General features: G+C 39.5%; 1 protein-coding gene across 21 annotated transcripts in view; it reads left to right on the top strand.

The window, feature by feature from the left end:
- The window catches only part of SCEL (sciellin), a 167,499-nt gene that overhangs the window by 88,228 nt on the left and 55,453 nt on the right, over positions 1–23,818 (top strand). For 18 of the 21 annotated variants that reach the window (XM_055244606.2, XM_063618737.1, XM_063618739.1 and 15 more), the window contains 4 exons: positions 680–760; positions 3,416–3,481; positions 20,840–20,920; positions 23,090–23,155. In XM_055244606.2, the coding sequence (XP_055100581.1) occupies positions 680–760; positions 3,416–3,481; positions 20,840–20,920; positions 23,090–23,155 (294 nt within the window). Of the gene's footprint in view, positions 1–182; positions 290–679; positions 761–3,415; positions 3,482–20,839; positions 20,921–23,089; positions 23,156–23,818 lie in introns of all 21 variants that reach the window. The other 3 variants (XM_055244611.2, XM_055244604.2, XM_055244610.2) reach the window with 3 other exon arrangements.

Raw genomic sequence — 23,818 nt, 5'->3', positions numbered from 1 at the left:
CACCCTTCACATCTATGCCTCCTCCTTCAGAGAAAATTGAATTGGGAAAACATGGGGTGAGCTAAAAATCTATTTAAATGGAACACATTTTCCCTGGAATGTACTACTGATGGTTCTAAGCAGCCCAAATCAGACAGATTTATAAACTTACTTTATTTTTGAATTCCTATTTATGTATAAAGTAATTTATACACTGGATCACACCTCTCAGCGCTTGAAACGGGCCTGGGTCACTTCCATTTTTGAGGATCTGCATATATGAACAAATGCCAGATAGAGACTTAAGATGGTATGATTTAAAAATTTGTATTAAGCAATAATGCTTCTAATGCAAAAAACCACAACATAATTAGTTAGTCACAATATAATCACAGGAATAAAAGAAATGTGAGTCTGTAGCATGCCAGAATTGATTTGTCTGAATTTCCGACAGTTAATGTCATTTTATGAATCACTTCTTTATTCTATTCCTTTAGTTTTAGCTAGTTCTATGAGAACCTGACAACTTCTAAAATATGTCAACTAAGGAAGAAGATTTTTGGCTGTTTTTCCATCCTCAAGTGAAGCATTTTATGAACAGAGAGCAGGCAGGAATATGAGTAGAATTTAAGACTTTTCAAAGGTAGGCTGAAATGAAAAAGTTTGAGTGTGATTAATTGTTGTTCTTGTCATTAAACAGGCAACCTGGAGGTTCATTGAATGCCAACACCTCCAACACCATAGCATCCACTTCTGCTACTACTCCTGTAAAGAAGAAGAGGTACAATGAACTCATTGTGTCTACCTCTTGCTGATACACTATGAAAGACTGCATTAGAAAGCTTCCTCCTCTTTTTTTGCGGGGATCCAGCATCTACATTCTGCTATTCCCAAACTTCAGCTCTTTCTCCCAACAATCTCTTTCTCAAATATAGAGTCTTGTTTTCAGTTCCTTTACGGCCTTGAATTTCTAGGAAATGTTTTAGATGATAGAGCTCGCATGTTAAATGGCAGACTACTTGAGGTAGCATGTTTCATGGAGTCCTGCTGCTGGGAATGCCTTAACCTGAAATAATGATGAATGTAGGGCCACATGCTGCCATGCTCCTGAAACCGGCCTGTATCTGGAGATGCCGCCGCTGCTCTGTGGATTGAGCTGGCCTTGTTTCCAAATGGAGAGTCAAAGACCCTTTCTGGAGACATCCATCTGTATTTATTTGATTCTTGCCTCCTCCACCAACCTCCTCTGCATGGTCTCCGACATTCTGCTGGTGCTGAGTCCTATGTAATTAGCAGGCACAGAGGAGTAGTTGGACCAATGGTGACCAAATATTCTTCATGAGACAAAATATGATGGTGGAAGAGATGTTTGCATGTTGAAAAAATCCCAGGGCTATGAATTGTGATGCAAATGCAAAACAAGCATTTACAAACATCAATGCTTTTAAATTTTCTCAATTTCCCTGTCTGTACCTGGGTCCATGCTCTGTACAGGGTAGGTGCTCAATGTTTGTTGATGGACTGGCTGACTTTGCCATGGTGCTGCTGGAGAAAAATGACTGATTCTATTTTTTCCTTCAACAAAATTCTGGCTGTAGCTGCAAAGTCTCAGAAAATGTGATTCGTCTTTCCCTTGAACCCAAATTTCATGTCCCTTGACTCTTTGCCTGGTAAAAACAGATTCCTAAGTTTGAAAGAGAAATTTTAGGTCAGTCAGTTCAATCTCCTATCTAGTGCAAGAATCTTTCCTCTGACATTTTGGGCATAATTCAGGGCCACTGAAGCCATCAATAAGACTGTCACTATTTTGGGACACATCTTTGACTTGCTCTCCTGGGTAGCATCTGTTCCTTACATTGAGCTGGAATCTGCCTTGATTGACTCGTTCCTTGTCTTAGTTCAGTTCTGCAGTGGCTCAGAGAATAGACCTTCTTAAACAATTTAAATCCAGCTTTTCTGTCTGCCTTTTCTTCTGTAGTGCATATCATTCTCGTCTGAATATCTTCAGTTTTCATCCGTATCTTGATCTTTCTGCTTAGCAATTGCTCCCAACTAAAATTATGACCTGGTGATGTGAGGACATCTTTCTAATTTAGGTTAGAACTGAAGCTAGTGCTGCTATAATATTCACTTATGCTTTCAATATCTTTACTTGTCAGAGTTTTCTAGCAGTTTCTTTTCTTTTTTTTTTTTTTTTTTCGGAGTGTGCAGTGGCGCAATTTCGGCTCACTGCAACCTCTGCCTCCCGGGTTTAACCAATTCTTTGCCTCAGCCTCCCGAGTAGTTGGGAGTACAGGCATATGCCACCACGGCCAGCTAATTTTTGTATTTCTAGTAGAGATGGGGTTTCACCATTTTTGCCAGGCTGGTCTTGAGCTTCTGACCTCGTGATCCACCCGCCTCGGCCTCCCAAAGTGCTGGGATTACAGGTGTGAGGCCCTACGCCTGGCCCACAGTTTTTTAAAAATTATATTTTGAGGCCGGGCACAGTGGCTCACACCTGTAATCCCAGCACTTTGGGAGGCCGAGGCGGGCAGATCACAAGGTCAGGAGATCGAGACCATCCTGGCTAACACGGTGAAACCCCGTCCCAGCTACTCGGGAGGCTGAGGCAGGAGAATGGCGTGAACCTGGGAGGCAGAGCTTGCAGTGAGCCGAGATTGTGCCACTGCACTCCAGCCTGGGAGACAGCGAGACTCCATCTCAAAAAAAAAAAAAAAAATTTTATTTTGAAGCTGGGTGTGTTGGCTCATGCCTATAATCCCAGCACTTTCGGAGGCCGAGGCAGGTGGATCACCTGAGGTCGGGAGTTCGAGACCAGCCTGACCAACATGGAGAAACCCTGTCTCTACTAAAAATTACAAAATTAGCTGGGTGTGGTGGCACATGCCTGTAATCCCAGCTACTCAGGAGGCTGAGGCAGGAGAACTGCTTGAACCCAGGAGGCGGAAGTTGTGGTGAGCCAAGATCGCGCCATTGCACTCCGGCCTGGGCAACAAGAGCGAAACTCTGTCTCAAAAATAAAAATAAAAATAAAACATATATATATATTGAGTAGAGTATAAGATTGTTATTTCTGTTGTGAAATAATTCAGACATGCAGAAAAATAAGGAGAATAACATGATAAATATATATGAATTTACTATCTAGACTTAACAATTGTCATTATTTTCCAGATTTGCTTTAGATTTCTTTTTAAAAGAAATGTCCACATTACTTAGTGCTAAAGGAAATGAGAAAAGAGGTTTACTTGGAGGAACAGATAGCCTAGAATATAGGATAGTTACTTCCTACTTCATTTACGAAATAGTGTTCATTTTACTTCCAAGGCTTGGTATAATCTCATTGTCTTTTTAACTGTCAAATTATTTTCAAACAAGTGGGTGGGATCAGCCTTTCAATCACCATGTTTATTACCGTGTCATTTCTTAACAGGCAGTCCTGGTTTCCACCGCCCCCTCCAGGTTACAATGCCTCTTCAAGCACAGGAGCCAGGAGACGGTAAGGGAAAGGTGTCAGGCGTAATTGCTGTGCCATTAGTTGGAAGAACATGTCAGACATTGACAACATATAATTGTGGATGTTTTGGGATAAATTGGAGGCAATCTCGTGAACTCTCAGTTCTGTACAGGAGAGTGTCCAGTGGGAGTAAGGTCAGGGCTACCAAGTACACTGGTAGGACATCTGACAAACTGCTAGGAATGAGTAGGTGGCTGTATTAGATTGCTAGGCCAATGAGTAGGTGGCTGTATTAGATTGCTAGCCAAAAGAAATGAGTGCCACAAACTGGGTGCCACAAACTGCCACAAAGTGCCACTGGGTGGCTTAAACAACAGGAATTTATTGTCTCATAGTTTTAGAGGCCAGAAGTCCAAAATCAAGGGTTCAGCAGGGTTGGTTCCTTCTGAGGACTGTTAGGGCTCCCCTAACTTCTGATGGTTTCCTGGTAATCATTGACAGTGCCCAGTTGGTACAAGCATTGACCTGATCGCTGCCTTCATCTTCACATGATCTTCTCCCTGTGTGTATGTCTGAGTCCAAATTTCCCTTTGTTATAAAGCAACTAATCATGTCTATCCTACTACAGTATGACCTTATCCTAACTGAACTAATTACATCTGCAATGACCCTATTTCTAAGCAAGGTCACATTCTGAGGAATTGTGGATTAGGACTTCAACATGTAAATTTTAGGGGCAGAGGGGACACAACTTAACCCTTAACAGTGACAGTGGGAGAGAACAGAGTCAGGCATCAGACAGGGGTTCCAGTGTGGGCACCTGATGCCCAGCTGCCTCCAGGCTGTGCAGAACCTGGAGAACTGGATGAGGATTTGTGTGGCAAGTTGTTCATAAACGTTAAGTGACAAATGAATATTTTCTAATTTTATTTTTTGTTGAGAGTAATAGTTATAACTAAATGATAGATCAGGCGGAGGACACCTTATTCTACAATTTCCGTGCTAGGAATGCCAGCAACAATTCAATGTAACAAATATTTAATAAACACTGCTGTGTGCCAGATATTATTCTAGGATCTTGGGATATATCAGTGAACAAAACATGGAGCCTACACTCTGGTCTTTAAAGAAGCATGCTCTATAATCAATATCATCACTAACTCAGAAACAAAAACAGGTCTCCTACTTTAGTTTACTTTTCAGGTATCCAAAGATGTTTTTATGTCTCAACTTCTAGAATATTTTCATGTTTCAATGGGATCAGTTTTTCTAATTCTGACTATTGGAAAAGAAAGTATTATTAAACTATGTGCTTATTTAATATTAGATCTGTTTATTTTATAAAATTTTCATCTACTATGCAGACTTCTAATGTCTCTTTCATTTCCAAGTAATGGATATATTTAGAAATACATGTATTTTGCAATAATTTGAGTGATCTCTATAAGGATGTAAATAAACTGTAGTTGGTCAATAGACACAAAGAGCTTGAGTTGCTTTTTTTATACCTGTCATTACATCTATCTATCTATCTATCTATCTATCTATCTATCTATCTATCTAATCTATCTCTGTCTGCTTGTCTATCTGTCTGTCTATCTATAACTAAATCAAATTACTGAACATGTTGAGCAGGCACAACTTGGAATCACATTCACCTACTGCTACAATGTTTTATTTTAGAACCTGCTCATCTACAGATGACTTCCAATTACATGAACTTCCATGTATGAATTACATTTGGAGTTTAAAACATTCTTTCCCCTCAGGCTGTTATTAGATACTTCCCTATGGGTGATACCTTTGATATAAGGAGCTATCTAAGTGGGGAAAATGTTGACTAGGAGTTAACTAGTTACAATTTTTGTGACGATTGTTAAGATCCATTCAATTTTGTCTTGATAGAGAATAACTGGTACTTTTCTTAGATATATTTATTACTTATTTTAAAAATAACTTCATATTTTTGTCCTCAACTCATCATTCCAATTATTCATTATTCCAATATCATTATAAAAAGCAACTGGTTATATAACAGTGTAAAACATGGAAGGATTATTCATGAATTAACATCTCATGCTATCAATGCCTGTTGAGGTTGTGGATCTGTTTGCACAGAGCTGATGGGACTTGGCTCTATGCCCTCTCTCGCAATTTATGCATTGCTGGATGTGATTTACATGGAAGATGAAATGAGTTACAATGTTCCTATTTCTGATTCTTGGTTCAGATCCATAGCTCTGGAACTAAGGGAAAGAGGAGATTATTAGGCTAGGTTGATCAATTTATATATCTATTCCTTTTTTAGAGTCACAGATTATTAATATAATGGCTAAACGAAAAGACTTCCCTTTGAGCATCAAAAATAATGTCATGCCAAGCCTTCAGGGGAAGGAGAGAATAATAACAATATAGCAATGCCTTTGATTTTTGAAGTGATTTTCTTTGGAAGAGCTCAAAGTACAGCTTCTGTTTCTCACCTTTAATGCCAGTGCATTCCCAGGGCTGAGAAACAGCCTTTTTAGTAAATGCAGGAAAGTAGAAGCAATTATTAAATGATGAAAGGGAGTAAAGGCTTCACAAAGATATCTTTGTTCCCAGAGGAGCCCAAAGAAAATGAAAATAGGTCAAAAACAGATAAAAATGAGGGACTATGATTGATAACACTAGCTAATAACTCAGTGTTAAACATTTCCCTTTATCTTTCACTAATACACTGGTATTCATCTCTCCCCCTTTTCTCTCCCCTCCTGTCTTCTCCAAAAGAATTTTCCCTTAAGACTGACACCCTCACTTTTTCTGTTCTTAATTTTGCAAGCTTTTTCTTTTTCACCACCTAATCTTTCCCTGAAATTTCATTTTCTCTCATACATCTTTTTCTGTGCAGCACACTTGAAAAGACCATCAAACTTCCCTGTCATCCAGGAATGAGTCCTTTTCCTGGAATTTCCTCCCTTGACCTCTCTGTATCCCTTAACACCGTGGGTTATCTCATCTCTCATTTGTTCATTTCTTAATTTATTTACTATGGAAGAAATCAAGTTCATATTAAATACTTGTGTTGTATTGTGTTTTGATTAAAATCTATTACAGGCACAATGTAAACCACACCCAAAGGGACTTAAACTTTTTTTTTTTTTTATCAACAGAAGAGCTCATAATATCATACCTTTGTTTAAATGTATATCTATGCCTATGACTATGTTAGTCTATCTTTATAATTAATAGATCTATTCCTACACCTACATCTATATCTATACTTACATGTAATTATATGTTTATAATTAACACAAGTCTGGTGAGGTTAACTAGAACTGAAATGAGAAAATAGAGTTTTTTAAAATTATCATATTTTATAGCTAAAGAAAAAATGAAATTTCCTGAGAAGTGTCATTTTATGTATGATATACATTAGTTATGCAATGAGAGAGTTCAGACCTGGGTGATCAAACAAAATTTTGGAGTTAAGACTTGAATATCTTTGAAAGCCTCTTGTCCTATTTTTGTAAATGTTCAAGAGAGAATCTGTAATTCATGACAGCAAGACATGGCATGTAAAGCTTTTAATTTAAATAAAACCTTTGGCCCTTCTAGCTTATTTCTAAGCTTGCTTCGTGGTCATTGTGATTTCAACCACTGGGATATTGATGTTTTCTGTCTTCTTTCTTCTCTTGCTAAGAATGGAAATAACCAATACAGTGTTTTGAATTATCAAGATATGCCAAGCAGATTATCCTTTGAAGTCTTCTTATCAGAACATGTTTTCTTTTCGTTTTAATCAAGACTGAATCGGAATTTTAGCTTTATAACAGTTGTTCCTCATTACATTCCTTTGTCTCTCCTCCTACCTCTGATCAGACTCCTGATTCACTGGTTTCCCCATTTTCCATGTTCAAACCTCTTTCATCTTAAAAAATGTAGTTCCTAAAAATTTGATAGCCTAATCTTACAAACCTACTCAGCTGACACCCTTTCTCTCTTTCCATCTCAGCCAACATTCTCGGAAGAGTTGATGATGCTTTTCATCTCCATTTTCTGCTTCCTATCACCATTAGTTCATGGAAACAGCTCTCCCTAAGTCACTGATGACCTTGCTTATATCAGTCTGTATGACCTTGTGACCCTTCAAAGGGCACCACTGACTCTTTATGCCCTTATGAAATCTCTCTTATTGTGTTTCGAGAACCAGCGCACTCCCCCAACACACTCTTCTGGATTTTCTTTCTTTTTCGATTTCTCAGCCCTTCTTACTCAGTCTCCTCAGCTTCCTCATCATTTTCTACCAAGCCATTAAATGTTGATGCTCCTAAAGGCTCCAAGTCGCTCTTCTCTTCTCCTCCTGTTCTGTGCTGTGCCTTTCAACAGCAGCATCCAGATCCAGGGTTTCACTGGCCATTTGTGTGCTCGCCGCTTCTTCATTTATATCTGCTCCTGATCTCTTCTCTGAGTTGCCTTTGGGTAGCCCACTGCCCATTGTCTCAAAGACACCAGAAACTCAATGTGTTCCAAATGAAATCCATACTTCTTCTCCTAACCTGGTCCCCCTTCTCATTCTCCTGTAATGATAGTTTAATGGGAATAGCATTGACTCTCTAAATTACTTTGGGCAGTATGGCCATTTTCACAATATTGAGTCTTCCTATTCATGACCATGGAATGTTTTTCCAATTTTTTGTGTCCTCTCTGATTTCTTTGAGCAGTGGTTTGTAGTTCTCCTTGAAGAGGTCCTTCGCTTCCCTTGTTAGCTGTATTCCTAGGTATTTTATTCTCTTTATAGCAATTTTGAATGGGAGTTCATTCATGACTGGCTTTCTGCTTGCCTGTTGTTGATGTATAGGAATGCTAGTGATTTTTACACATTGATTTTGTATCCTGAGACTTTGTTGAAGTTGTTTATCAGCCTAAGAAGCTTTTGGGCTGAGACGATGGGGTTTTCTAGATATAGGATCATGTCATCTGCAAACAAAACACAATTATACTTCCTCTCTTTCTATTCGAATATGCTTTGTTTCTTTCTCTTACTGATTGCCCTGGCCAGAACTTCCAATACTCCCTTGAATAGAACTGCTGAGAAAGGGCATGGCCATGTGTATTACTCTGTTGTCACACTGCTATGAAGAAATACCTGACACTGGGTAATTCATAAAGGAAAGAGATTTAATTGACTCACAGTTCCACCTTGCTGGGGAGGCCTCAGGAAAGTTATGACCATAGAGGAAGGCAAAGGAGAAGCAGGGACCTTCTTCACAGGGTGGCAGGATGAAGTGAAGGCAAGCAGGGGAAGATGCCAGACACTTATAAAACCATCAAACCTCCTAAGAACTCACTCACTATCACTAGAACAGCATGGGGGAAACTGCCCCCATGATCCAATCACCTCCACTTGGTCCCGCCCTTGATACATGGGGCTCATGGGGACTACAATTCGAGGTGAGATTTGGGTGCGGACACAGAGGCAAACCATATTACCAGGTTTTGATCTGATTTCCCTTCAGTATTTCACTTCTATGTTACCTCTGTCCTGTTCTCTCAGCTCCACACTAAACCAGCTATAGTTTCTTGATATGTCCAAATGCCACTTGGATAAGGTCTTAATAAAGATATGGGATGGTGGGAGTGGTGGCAATATATTGCAGAAGCCCACACCAAACTACCTAAAATGAAATATTGGAAATCCCTGTTCATAAATTCTTTGGCCATCCCTGTTATTGGGCATTTCTTGTTGGCTGATGTTTCTCTGCAGGCCTTAACCTGCTGCTGTTTTGCACAACAGCCCCTCACTCCTTTCTTCCACCTTCATTCTCTAGCCCCCCAGTTCCTGTTAACTACTTATGCCAGGGAGTTTAGTCCTTTTTTTTTCCCCTGTGCTAGCCTATCCTTAGAGAATCATAACAAAACATGACATATTCACTTTTTGAGAGGCATTCTATGCTACTTTTTAAAACTAAATTTTTCTTGTGTTATCATTCAGTCATTCAGTCACACCCACACTTAAAACATCAAAGCTATCATGGACCTCCTTGTATTCCTTACTGTGTTTATTCAGTCATCATTGCAGTGAGTTCCAGGGATTAGGGTGCTGATGGAGAAAAAAGATATGACCATGAGGTAGCAGAGGCATACCACAAGCCTAATTTGGATGGTGCTTTCACAAGTTTTGCTTCTGAGGGAGTCACTTATCACATGAGAACCTCCAAAGACAACTGCAAAGAGACCACCACCAAGAAAGGGAGGAGGGTGAAGGGACTTCTGGGGGAGGAGGGATCAGAGAAAGGGCTTTCATGTCTAGACGATGTCACTCAGCATCATGATGGGAGTCCCAGAGCAGAGAACTCTGAAAAGTGGCAGGAGCTTTGGGTCCTTTATAGCCCCAAAAGTTGGAGAATATGAATGTACAAATAACCATACCATAATATCAACTGTGGGGGCATGAGAAGAACATCAGTATTCTCTGGGAGATCTGATATTGTAGGAAGAGCTTCTAGCAGGGAACTCAGAGATCAGATCCCCAAAGGGGTGTGGGATTTGGGGGAAGGAGAGAAATAACACAATGCTAGGTTTTCAAGCCCAGGGTGATTTTAAGCATAGTAATGCCACTAATCAATGTGGGAAGAACTACGAGCGGAATGGGGAGTACCTAATTGGTCTTAAGCAGCTGACACTGTGCTTTGTTTTGAGCAGGTAGAGTCTGGGACACTGGCAGGATATATTTGTAGCAGTGATTCCCAAGTAAAGATAAATAGCCATGGGGAGGAAGGAGTGTGCTCAGGTAAAAGGCAGGTTCCAAAGATCTAGGTTTGGGAATGAACCCAAGGATTTAAAATGTAGTATCTTTAGAGTGAAGATACCTGTCGAGAAAAGGTTAAATGAGAAGAAAATGAAAGTTGAACTTTGATGTATGTCTGTACATCAGGTGTGTTGGGGGGGCTAAGGTTACATGGTAAAGGTAAGGTGTAATGAGAGGTAGGTAGGGTGAAGGCAGTGTGGGTCGATGGATTCTACCATCTCAAACCAACCCATCCTTCAAAAAGTCTGGCATGAATTTTACTTCCTCCTGAAAGCTTTCATACTCTAAGGTGTTACTTTTGTCATCTGGACTCAGAAGGCTAATTATGTTCGATTCTCATTTAGCAATTAATTGTGCATTACTTTGACACATCACTTACTATTGCAGTGTACTCATCAACTAAATGGCATCATCTTATAACTCTTTGAATCATCAAGTAAATTTATCCATTGTAGTTTGTCAATAAGTACATGATTGATTGATTTTAATATTTCTTAATATCTACTAGACAATGAATTTCCCTCAACCTGTTATCTTATTTGTCTTTTTGTAGTTGTGCCGTATTCTATGTGCTAAGTAACACCTCTCTCTCTCTTCCTCTCTCTGTTTCTCCCTGTCTCTGTCTCTTTCTTTTTCCAAACAATTGTTGGGCTCTGCCAGGAGTACAAAAAGGAGTACAGAGAGAAAACTCAGCTTCTACCAGGGAGTCATTTTGAGCCAGGATTGTTAAACATGAAGGCTGGCCCTCATCAAGAGAGGGTCCTTCGGAGTATGATAAACACAAAGGTCAAGGTAGACACAAAATATGTGGAGTGTGGAGAGGGAGGCAGTAGACGTTGTATCTGGGGTAGAGTAGGCTCAAAGGAGGCAATGCCAGAGGTAAGCCTTAAAGAACAAGCAAGAGTAAGCCAGATGCAAAGGGGAGGTGTGGATGGAGGTGTTCCAGGCAGAAAGGAGAGGAGGAGCAAAGTTCCAGTGCCAGAGAGTACGGTGTGTATGGGCGTGTGTATGTGAGTGTTTTTGTATGCGTAGAACTATGGGCTTCCCATCCATGGGACATTCTCTGCATTTGTCCTTTACCAATTATGTTTAGTGGTAGCAGGAAATCCAGTAATTCCAAATCTGATGTTATGTGGGAAAATGTCTTTTAATGTAAGACGCTGTGTGCAGATATCCACTCATAATTTGTGGTAAGCCTAAGAACCCTTTTAGAATATCATATTTCTATTTTAAGAGTTAATGTTGTGCTGTTATGTAATTTGAGCTCTGACCATATGCTGTAGATTTGGAATATGTACAAAAGAAAGTGCAAGTGTCATCAATGTAGAAAATTACTAGAAGGTCAGAGCCATGTTCCCCTCTTCCCTTCTTTTGTTTTATGATCTGCCTGAAAGCCTGATGCAAAACGTGTCAGCAATCACTTGGGAATGTCTTCATTTTTCAAGTTCTTCAACACTTTCTTGTCTTTGAGACTTTTAAAAGAGTGGTAACATTTGCCGGACGTGAGCCAATGGAGGGAATAATAGGAGCCATCTGGAGAAATATTCAGGTGCATCACAAGGAACTAGAGAAATGACAGTTCTGGAAAGTTGAATTGCTTTCTGATTTCAGAACCTACCATTAAATTTTTGTATTCTATTTATGGTAAATTCAAATGATTCTGACTGTGTATTTAGGTGACTTGGAGATTCAGTGGTTAAATGGCATGTAAAGCTCATTTAAGAACCTCATGGAAGCCAAACTAAAGTACTTGCTTAACAGACAGTATGAATATTTATGAATGTTATTCATTATTCTCATTTAGGAACAATAATGGAGCCACCACTAGAAATGAATGTGCTTTTTTTCTGGAATCATTTTTAAAGATAGAAAAGAAAATAATATTTGATAAAATTAAAGTAGTAGAAACGCATCTAGGAAAATTACTATATAAATATTTTCTACATAATTTCTCATCCTTATTTGTTTCGACCTCTTCTCCTTCAGTGGTTATTTCACTTCCTGTTAGCTGATTGGTAGACTTGGAGGAGGAAAAAAATATCCTGATTGAGAAGTGAGTTGCCATGGCAACCTTGCACTACAGTTATATTTTTCTGTCTGTAACTATAAATGGTAAAATGTAACCTTTCTAATTATGCTGCAACATTTTTAACTCTATTGGTACCAAATCCTCTACAAACTTTGATGTCATGCTAAATAAAAGCAATACATCTCATTTTTACCTCAACAAAAAATATTTATATTAACGGGAATCTTTTGTAGAAATTAAGATTCTATGACGTGCAATAAAATATCAAAATATAGTGATTTAAAAATCTTACCTGAATGCCTAGATTGCTCATTCTAAACATTCAAAATAATTAAAATATTAGCCTGAGTTTAAGTTTATTGTTTTTAAAATGTGTTGTTTGAACAGAACAAGGAGAAACCTAATTCAGAATCTGTAAATGAAGGTCTTAACCTTTAGCAATGAATTATTTTTTCTTCAGTCCTATGGGAACAACCTAGACAGTCCCCGATTTCCTAACACTAGTTTGAAGTAACCCATACATTTGAACAACAAATGCAAAGCATCCCTGCTTTGCCCAACCCAGATTCCCACCTCCCTTCCCTCTCTCGGAGCTCCTGTTGCCTCCGCTCCTGCCAGGGGGGCTCCTGGAAATATGAGGAAGCAGGGAAGCTCCAGGTTCAAAAGTAGGATAGAGAAAGAAGCTATGAGAATCAGGATACCTAGGGTCAAGCACTCTATCAAAAATGTCACCTTGGTCCAATCATAAAAACCAAATAATTTGATTTCTTTAAATTATTTCACCATTTAGTAGTATTGCTGGAAGTTCTATCGACTAGAGATTGTAAATTTCACCTCAATTAGAAGCATGGCAGGTTAAAGGGACTGTCTCTGGTCATTCAAATCTTAGTGTCAATTATATAAATCAGGTTTCTTTCCTGCTAAAACTGGGCAGAATTAGAGCATGCTGAGGGAATGGAGGCTTGCATTGTGTGGAGGGAAGGGGAAGATGGCTTTGGAGGAAGAAGACTGGGAGGCAGGGAGGCCTGAGTATGGTGAAGTATAGGTGATAGGGACACACTGTGGCATAGGGTTTGGGAGAGGACAGTGGGAGTGGCGGATGGGGGTGAAAGGACCAACATTTTGCTTGGGACTGTCTTCATACTTGGCAGCCCGTCTTTGTCCTCTCATCTCTCTGTCTCCTCTCTTAGCTATGTGCAGAATGTCATATAATGGAATCACACGATATACACCCTTTTCATATGTTTGCATGTGTTTGGTTGTCATCTGTGTATCTTCCTTGGTGAAGTATCTGTTAAATATTTTTTTGAAACGGAGTCTCATTCTGTTGCCCAGGCTGGAGTGCAGGTGTGATCTCGGCTCACTGCAACCTCTGCCTCCTGGGTTCAAGTGATTCTCATGCCTCAGCCTCCTGAGTAGCTGGGACTACAGGCGCATGCCACCACACCTGGCTGATATTTTGTATTTTTAGTAGAGATGGGGTTTCACCATGTTGACCAGGCTGGTCTCAAACTCCTGACCTCAGATGATCCTCCTGTGTTGGCCTCCCAAAGTGCTGGGATTACAGGCGTGAACCACCCTGCCAGGCCGAAGTATCTTAAATCATTTGCCAATTTTATTTCTGCTGGTTTGTTTACTTATTGCTCAGTTTTGAGAGTTTTAAAAAATACATTGTGTGTGGAAGTCCTTTGTCAGATATGTGAATAGCAAATATTTTTTCCAGTGTGTGGCTTGTTTTTCAATTCTCTTAATGATGCACTTTTCAGAGCCAAAGTGTTTTTTTAATTTAATGAAATCCAATTTATCAAGCTTTGTTAAATAAATTATGCTTTTGGTATTATGTTTAAGAATTCTTTGCTTAACTAATGATCACAAAAATTTCTTCTGTTTTCTTCTAAAAGTTTGTAGTTTTATGTTTGACATATAGATGTGTGATCCATTTTGAGTAGACTCCTTTTTAATGCTTTTTTTTAGTTCACTTGATAATAGTTGAAATATTTTTATGTCTTTGAGAAAACATCTAAGGACAAAAAGCTGCTATGACTTAAGCAATACTTAAATTTGTGTATCTTTGTATCTACTGACCAATAAAAGTTGACTCATGTTCTTATAGAGCGAACTTAAATTTAAATTTTATTAACCACAACAGCATCTACATACATTTGAAAAGTGCAGTACATGAACGTCAAGGTACTTGTGGAGTTGTGGATTCCCTGCAATAGCGCCTCCCTCCCTCATTCATGTAGTGGTTTACCATCCACAGATCTGGGCCAATCTCCTCCTTTAATGGACAAATAAGCAGAGTTTCGGAGGGAAACAGCTCTTTCCAGAGTCAAAGAGAAAGTTGGTGGCAAAGCTAGTCTAGAATCTAGAATCTAGATCTCTAGAATTCTAGTCCAGTGCAAGCTCCATTACTAGGTTATGGTTTACTGACTGGCCACTAGAAAGCAAGGCATCATCACAGTAACCATTCTGTTTTTTCTATTTTTTTGAGACAGAGTCTTGCTCTTGCCCAGGCTGAAGTGCAGTGGCGCGATCTCGGCTCACTGCAAACTCTGCCTCCCGGGTTCACGTCATTCTCGGCTCACTGCAAGCTCTGCCTCCCGGGTTCACGTCATTCTCTTGCCTCAGCGTTCCGAGTAGCTGGGACTACAGGTGCCCGCCACCATGCCGGGCTAATTTTTTTTGTATTTTTAGTAGAGATGGGGTTTCACTGTGTTAGCCAGGATGGTCTCGATCTCCTGACCTTGTGATCCGCCCGCCTCGGCCTCCCAAAGTGCTGGGATTACAGGCGTGAGCCACCGCGCCCGGCCCACAGTAACCATTCTTTTGAACATGTGCCTTGCATTCTCCGAGCTCTTCGAAGGCATGGACTACATCTTTTCTAGTCTTTGACTGCCCAGTTACGGCTCATATACTGTTGTGTGTCCTAACATTATAACTGAGGCAGTTGTGGAGTAAGTGCTTTTTGAGCAAATGGCTCCTTCCTTGGGCAAGGAAATATTTCAGATCAACCAATTTTTATAGATTCGCAGTGAAAATACCTGGAAGAGAATTGGTTGTCTACAGTATGATATAGAGAAAAAAGCAAGGGATTTAACATCAGAAAGCCCAGTTTGAAACCCTGGCTAAGCACAATAGAAAGTGAAAACGAAATTCACAGTTAAATATTAGAGACAATGATTCTGTGTTCAACCTAGATTTGTGCTGCAGTAATAGACATGTTCACACAGCCAGACTCAAACAGAAGTCACAGAGCCAAGCATGTTATGCAAAAAAGCCATGAGGAAAGACGTGATCTTTGCAGCAGCATATGGAAATGAAGTAATATAGACAGCTTTCTTTACAGTGTTATTTCTTTTAGCTTTGGCCTTTGAGCTACAGTCTGCAAGTGTTCACGTGTTTCTTGTGAAATCCACGTTTTTTATTCCTGAAAGCTCATCATGATAGCCACTAGTGTGGTGGCATATATCCTGCAGGGCCCTTGAGGGGTCTGGGGATGGGTGAAGGGGAGAGCCAGGGTCAACTTACCCTAGCTTAAATATTGCATCTCAAAGCAGAATTCAATGAAGATCATTCCAATGAATGTCTCTTGTTTCCTTCTCTTCAAAACATTCTGGCCACAGCTTCCTGCCTCACTCTTGCATTTTAATCCCCCTGCTTGGCATCACATCATGCTCCTGGCAAGACATGAATGACTCCTCTCATTGCCCGCCCCACCCCAGGGCTTGAGTTCTGTCATCTGTGGCTGTCATTGCAGTGATGCAAATGAAAGCTCCTTTGAGGTAAAAGGAAGTCAACATGGCATCGCCTGGCTCCTGGCACAGCAGGGGTGTAAATGCATCACCCTCGGAAATAAATATGCTCCTCTACTTTTCTTGGCCTTCATAACCACACATCCATCTTTCTCTTTCCTGTGTGTTCTCCAGACCATCTCAGATCTACTTCTACTCACCTCTACTCCCCTGATCCATGCAATCCATATTTTCCCACCTCTTTGAGTCCCCAGACATTTTAAAATGGAAGAAATTGAGTATGTCATTAACATGACTCTAACATAAGTAAAGCTTGGCACCATCCCATTTCTACTTTTTGTAATCCTCCTTTCCACCTTGTTACCACTTTCCTGCCTGTCCTCAGACATCTAGTGTTCTGTACAGCCTCATTATTACCCAGGACTGACCACCTCCTTCCCCCTTTCCTCTGCCTCTGGAAGGAAAGCATGTAACCAATGAATCCACACAGATACACTAAAGACTCTATCACGTGATATATTCACCCAACACAAGGATATTTTTCAAGAAAAGAAGATGGTGGCAATACAAACAAAATACTGTAGAATCTGCCACTAAGCCAGGATGGGAAAACTATTTCCATGTAAATTGCTCTTCCAGAAATATCCCACAACACAATGACTCAGCCAAGTACCTGGCACCTAGTAGGCGTTCTGTAATGGGATTGACAGTGGAATTCTCCTATGAGGAAGCTAAGCTTGCACAGATTTTGAGAGTTGCAAATCCCTCTTTGGTACCCATTTCCTCCCTGCCAAAGAAATTCAGCCAATCACTTCCTCCTTCATTCTTATGTCATACACAATCCTAGTACTTGGGATATAGCTGTCCTTTCAGGAACTTTCAGTTCAGCGTGGGAACAGAATATAATGTGTAATCCAGAATAGTGTGATATGTGCTGTGAATAGGGTTGTTATGGGGTAATGTAGGGATGTACCCAGCATGGCTTTGGGTATCACTGGAGATAGTTACTCCTAAAGCAAAGTCTGAAGGGCAAGGAGAGAATTTCCAGGTGAAGGGAAGAAGGAGGTGCTCCACAGAGGGGAGATAATATGGTGGGGTGCGTTAGGAAGGGTAAGAGTTTGTCACATCTGCAGCCCTGGGGTCATGTGGGGTGAAAACAACAACCACTACAGCAAAAGACACTATTTCCTGTGTGGAAGCCAAGCATGTGCACCCTCTTCTGGCTTCAATGTCACCATCAACATGAGACCCAAGAGACCCACCACGCTTGGTGCTTCACTATCCATCACCCACGGCCTCACCACCACTCTGCTGAAAGGTCTCAGGACTCATTCCATCATGTCCTCCATCCCTATGTCTATAGACCTTCATTTAAACCCCAGTCAGGTCATTTCTGATCACCTGAACCATCTCCACAGAGCTCTGTACCTCCCTGAACCTGACCCAACCTAATATCACACTGAGATCTCAAACCCTTTCACTCCACCTGGCTGACAGTGTCATTTGTCATTGCCAAAATCCTCCACTCTTCAGCCTCCCCTCTGAATGATCTCCCACCTTTTTGTTGTGCTCTTCCGGAGGACCCTGCTTCCACAGCCTCTCAGCAAGGGCTGTTTTCCCTCTAAACTGACATATCACAGGGTCCGGAGGAAGGTAGGGGTCTTGTTTGCTTCTCATCACCACCTCCTGTTATTTTAACTCCCTCCTCCTTGAAGCTCTCCATCTCCTTCCAAGCCATGCCCTCGTGAGCTTCTCTTCTTTGTTGGAGTCATCTGAAGGTCTCTGATACACTCAACGCTCATTCTTTGAAGCCTTCAGCACCAGGCTCACTGTCTTTCCCAAACCCTTCTCTTGTCATAATGCTTGTTGATTTCAAAATCCATGCAGAGGATCCTTCCCCTCCCCCACCTCTCACCTTTGTGACCCTCTCCCCGATGATCTTGTCCTTCCCGCTACTGCAGCCATTGCTAGATCCTGCCCTGTAAATAACCACATACCCTACAAAATTACAAGACCTCTACTTCAAAGCTTTCCCTCTCTGGCTCCTGCTTTCTGTCTGTCCAGCTCACTCCCTTCAGTCCTTTGATTCCAGGAATTCCTCAGCCCCACCACAATCACCAGTCCATTAATTCTACCAGTTTTTTCACAGTCCCCACCACTCCTATTCTCGTTTCCCTCCATGCCCATCTCAAACTCCACAGCCCCCATTGTAACTCCTTCCTTGCAGACCCCTTCCACTCCCTTGCCATCATTCTCTTTGTTGCACTCACTTAGCTGAATTGTAAACATGGCTAATGGTAAGTCCAACACTCAGTCTACTCTGTTCCTCCTCTCCAACCAGTTGAATATGGCAAGAGGAAACAATGCCAAATAACCTGATTTTAGGCCCATGAGTACTAACCTCAACTGAGCCATTGGTATGGCCCAAGGATCCTTCAAGAGACAGCACAGCATGTGGAGGGTTTATGCAGCCAGACTTTCCGGTTCAGATTCCCAGCTCTGCCCCTTAGAGCTGCATCATCATGAGATATTTATCTTTATGTTCTGTGCTTCAGTGTTTTAATCTGTGAAATGGGAAGAAGAATAATACTTATGTCTGGGATTGCTGTGAGGATTACATTAGTTAATATATGTAAAGTGCTTAGAAAAGTTTCTGGCACATAATGACCGAATATAATGGTACATCATCATCATCAACATCATCTTATTACATTTATTGGGTCCACTTATTCTTCTGCTTGCCTAGAAAACCATTTCACGCATTTTCTCCCCCTCTTTCTTTCTCACACAGCCCTAACCCCTACTCAACCTTCTTGCTTAGAATCAATGATCTGGATTACTATTTTACTGAGAAAATAGAAGTAAACAAAAGAGAACTTTCTCCACTCTGAGTCAATGAACATACCCCAGCTATACTCATCTAGTTATTTCCCTCTTGCTGCTGTGAATGAGCCCTCTGTACTTCCATCTAAGATGAACCACCCCCCTGTGCCTTAGGTCCCATCAATTCTCAAAGTCATCTGCCTAGTGATTTCCTCCTCACTCTCCTGCATCAATGATTCACTGGATCATTCCCATCATCATATCTACATGCTGCAGTAACCTTCCTTGATCCATGAACTTCAAAGTAGCTACCCATTTCTCTCTTCCTTCTTTACTGCCAAACTGCCTCAATGCCTCTATCTCCTTGCTACCCATTTTTTCCTAAATCCACTCGTATAATGTTTTTTTTTCCCCACCATTGTTCCATCAAAACTGCTCTTATCAGGGTTACCAAAGACCACTCTGTTGGCCAAACCATGGTAATTTCCCAGTCCTTGTTTTTATTTGATTAGCAGTAGCATCTGAAATGGCCAATTACTCTTTCCTTGAAACTTTTCTCGCTTGGCTTCTGGGATGCCACGCCCTTCTAGTACTCTTGTTTCCTTCTTGGCCACTCCTCCTGACTCTTTTGCTGTTTTCGTCTCATATTCTTGACCTGTAAATATTGCAGGGCCTGAATGTCCAACCCCTGGCCCTCTTTTTGTCTCTACTTACATTGACTCCCTTAGTGATCTCTGCCAGTTTAAAGCATTGAATACCATCTCTAAGCTAATGATGGCTGTATTTATATGCTTTTTCTCCAGATAGCCTCATGGCTTACTCTATTACTTCCTGCAGGTCTTGGCTCAAATTTAACCTGACAGAGAGGCCTTCCCAGTACACTGTAAATAAAATAGTCTTCCCACCCCATCAGTCTATATCTCCTTATTCTGTTTTATTATTATTGTTATTTGCACAGCACTTTTCTTCTTCTGACATATATTTATTTGTATATTGAAAGCCTTTGAAAACAGGGACATTATCCAGCTCACTGAGAGCCTTCCTTGCACATAGAAAGCTACCAATAAATGTTTGTTGAGTAAAAGCACAATCTCATTCATTCCTGACAATACCCCAACAATCCTATTAGAAGGATTATTACAGATGAAGAAACAGAATCAAGTTAACCCATTATCACACAGCTGGCAATTCAGGCAGCCTGACTCCAGCCCACACGCCTACCTACCTTGCTACAGAAGCCAGAAGGGCACAGAGGATTAGAGGATTTTTTCACTAGGTACAGGGTTTATGTTGAGGACAAATAGAGAACCACTGGTGTGATAGTGGTAGGGAACATAGGGGAGTGACATACTCTTAGTAAGGTGCTGACTCCATCCAAAATGTGCACATAATTGCTCATCTCCAGTTCCTACGTCATTAAGTCCTGCCAACTCAGAGACTGCCGTGGTGCTTCATTGGAAAGTTTAGGCTGACAGATTGTATATATGCTTTGTGAGCATCAAAGTGGCCTGTGCTGACAATATTTAAGTCAGATTTAGTTAAGAGCTTCAAATCAATGCTACCTTGAGGTCTCTGAAATTAAAGCCTTTTCTTGCTGTTTCCATAGCAACCTGATAGTTGACATAATCCCCAAAGAAGCTTATATGTTAATACCCAAGGACCATTTACAGTTCTCATGCGCTGCTGACCTGAAATGCCATGACTAGAGCTAGATATACTAGCAAAATATGAGGTATTTAAAGAACATAGTATAGTCCAAACTATAGTGAAAGAGGATCGGGTTTTCAAGAACCTGATTAAATAAACTTTAAAAATACACATATTTTCAATATTTGACTTCTTTAAAGTTTAGTGCTCCATGGATTCTGACCTTTCAGGTACCTCACACATGGGGGTTGTAAGATGTAAAGGATATTTCTATGTAGGCAATAAATGCATTCAGTTAATAGATGCTAAAATTTACCATGTTTCCATGGTGAAATGAACTGCTGTTTTCTGTTTTAAAGGGAACCAGGTGTTCACCCTCCAATACCTCCAAAGCCCAGTTCTCCTGTTTCTTCTCCTAACCAGCTGAGACAGGATAATAGGTAAGACCTAGTACTCCAGAATTTCTTGACAAAATGAAGTTCAAAGGAAATGAAAGTAAATGGACTGTGACCCGCTGTGTGCAAAGCATGAATGTTTGGTGTGCACATTCCCTAAAGAAGTGCCTGTAGAACTTTTTCTAATTTTATTTCCCAACACATATGTTTATTTATGTTTGCCTTTGAATACTAATGGCTAACTTGTCTTAAGAAAATATGCCTTCAAGATAAAAATGGAACGATATTCATGTTCAGAAAGTGTGCACAGGCTTTTTATATATTAGCTCCTAATATACAAATATAAATACATATATGTATTTGGCATGTATTATATATAATATAAATATAAACCATCTTAAAATATATTTTTTGTTCATGTTTGTTCCAAGTTAAGTTTCCCACTAAGAGATACAGATTCTGATGAAAGATGTTCTTGAAACTTTGTGTTACCACTCAAATCCTTGCTTATGTTAGAAATACCTTTGAGTAGTTCTTTAATCTTTTTTTAGTGAAGGGATTTGTAATTTATTTCAAAACCATCACAAATTTTGAAAGATGTTCTAATTGACTTGTCTCTGAATCAGGAAAAATAGACTTGCTTCTCAGCTTTGAATCTCTGTCACTCTAAATTAATACTTGGAAACAAATTCAGAGATCTGAAACTCTTCCCATGTGTTACATTTAAACTGTTTAATATATCTTGAACAATTTTTCAAGATGTACACCCCACATTTCCATTATCATTGTGAGATTAAAAAATGGTAACTCAATGAAGATTGACTACATTACATCTGCTTGATTGCCTACTGTTGCTTCTTTTGTATTTTTGCTCTTTGATGGTGATTTTTTTGGCACCATGTAAGACACAATTACCAAACTATTCTTTAATAAGACACAACCATAGAACTACTTTTTAGTAGACACAATTATAGAAATATTCTTCATTAGGAGAGTAACTTCAGTTAGAAAGTTTTGACTGGGTAGCAGGACTATGTAGCAATAGGTGTTAAAAACTCCAGGTTTGAATTTCTGTTCAGTGAAACTGCACAGGATCTTTGAAATTTTGTCCTTAGGATGAGAGCATAATTTTTTTAATTGAGTCAAGAGAATATTTCTTCACTGAACTAATTAAAAATATAGATCAGATTTATAACTTTTTATTTGTATAATGGTTATAATGATCTCTTAAAAATGTCTTCTCAAGCTTTTTAATCTTACATTATTTTTCCCCTAACTCTTCTAGTATTGAGAAATTAAATCCCAATTTGAATAGAATTTTTTTAAGGGGCTAAAATTAATCGGCCTTAGTACCACCGATATTCTAATCTAAAATCAGCATCACTAGAGCTACAAGCTTGTTTAAATTTTAAGGAAGCTAAATTTCACAGGAACTTACTACTCAAATTTCTTTATTCTACCAATGATCTAAAAAATAAAATTGGGACAACTTGCATGTTTTTTAAAATCCTGACTACTTTAATCACAGCAAGATGATTTTAATGAAAGAATATGAAATGGAAGTGTTTCCTATGTAATTAACACATGTCCTCAGGAGTACAAAAAATAGTTGAATATAGCTTCTTGAGAACAAGTAGGAATGTATAAGTAGGTCAACCAGATACTTTAAAAAAGAGTAGAGAAAAGTCTTAAGTTGTGCCAGAACCTAACATAATAAAATTTAATTCTGTCAGCTTAGTATATGGTCATTCCCAATGTGGTAGGTGTACTTGAAACGTAGACTTTTTCTCCCACCTTGTATGAACAAATATATTTCTTGATAGTATTCAAATGGGATAATTATTTAAGAAAAAAATCCCTTTGATGCTCATAACAAAAATTAATATTTTAAAATATTATATCGTTATCTAATAGAGATAAGTATGAAAATGCTTTATTGATGGAGAACAAAAAACAACATAAACATATTTAGAACTTATAAGTCTAGATATATCCAGTGGTTTACAAATATGCAATAAAGACAGATTAAATTACAAACTCAGTATACTGGAGTTCCCGCCAACCCAAAGAGTTTAAGTTTGTTATCTCAGGTAGTGGTATGGTTCCAACAAACACTGATCTTTTTGTACATAAATTTTAAAAAATAAATTTCAATTTATCAAAAAAAGTGTTTTCTTTTCTGACTGATATAATCTTTTAACTTTGAAAATATAGGCAGATACATCCACCTAAACCGGGTGTATATACAGAAACCAACAGATCTGCTGAAAGAAATATAAGGTACACTGATTTCTATTTATATCTACGTAACTGTAGCAATGATAAAGTATGCTTTCTCAGCACATTAAAAAATGCAAGGCAATTAATAATAAGGTAGACAAAATCAGTTTTCCAACTGACTCCAAAATAGTAATAAATGTTTTTGTAGGCACTTTCAGAATTTTGTTCCTTTTAATTCTATCCCAAACTTTCCATTAAGAAAGCTACCAAAATGTTGTGAACAAGATAACAGGATAATATCAAACCCACTAAAGGCAGGAGAGCTTGTTCACCTCTTTATTCCCAGGACCTGCTCTGAGGTCTATGATATAGTTGGTGTGGATGTATAAAGAAAGAGGTGGAAATACAGTTGTTCAGTTGAACTTGTGCTACAAAAACTTTGTCTAGTGTTGGCTGAACATAGGCATGTCCAACTCCTCCTGCAGCATCGGGAAGAAGCACATTGATGCCATTTGGTAAAGGGACATTTACCAAATGTCGTGGGGGGAAGGGTAAGGTGCATTCCCCAAATGTCTGGTCTCCCGATTTACACTTCTGATTTACACTTGTTGTCTTGCACATCCTGTTTAGTCTAGCATTTGTTCTGGATGTGTCTTCTTTTTCTCCCTTTTTTAAGGAAAAAAATTATTTTTTGAAAATAGTTTTTAAACAGTGCAATTTTAT

This window comes from Symphalangus syndactylus, chromosome 15 (assembly GCF_028878055.3).
Source record: "Symphalangus syndactylus isolate Jambi chromosome 15, NHGRI_mSymSyn1-v2.1_pri, whole genome shotgun sequence".
In the NCBI taxonomy this organism is placed as follows: Eukaryota; Metazoa; Chordata; class Mammalia; order Primates; family Hylobatidae; genus Symphalangus; species Symphalangus syndactylus.
The sequence above is the reverse complement of the archived record's forward strand: the minus strand, read 5'-3'. Positions and strand labels throughout refer to the sequence as shown.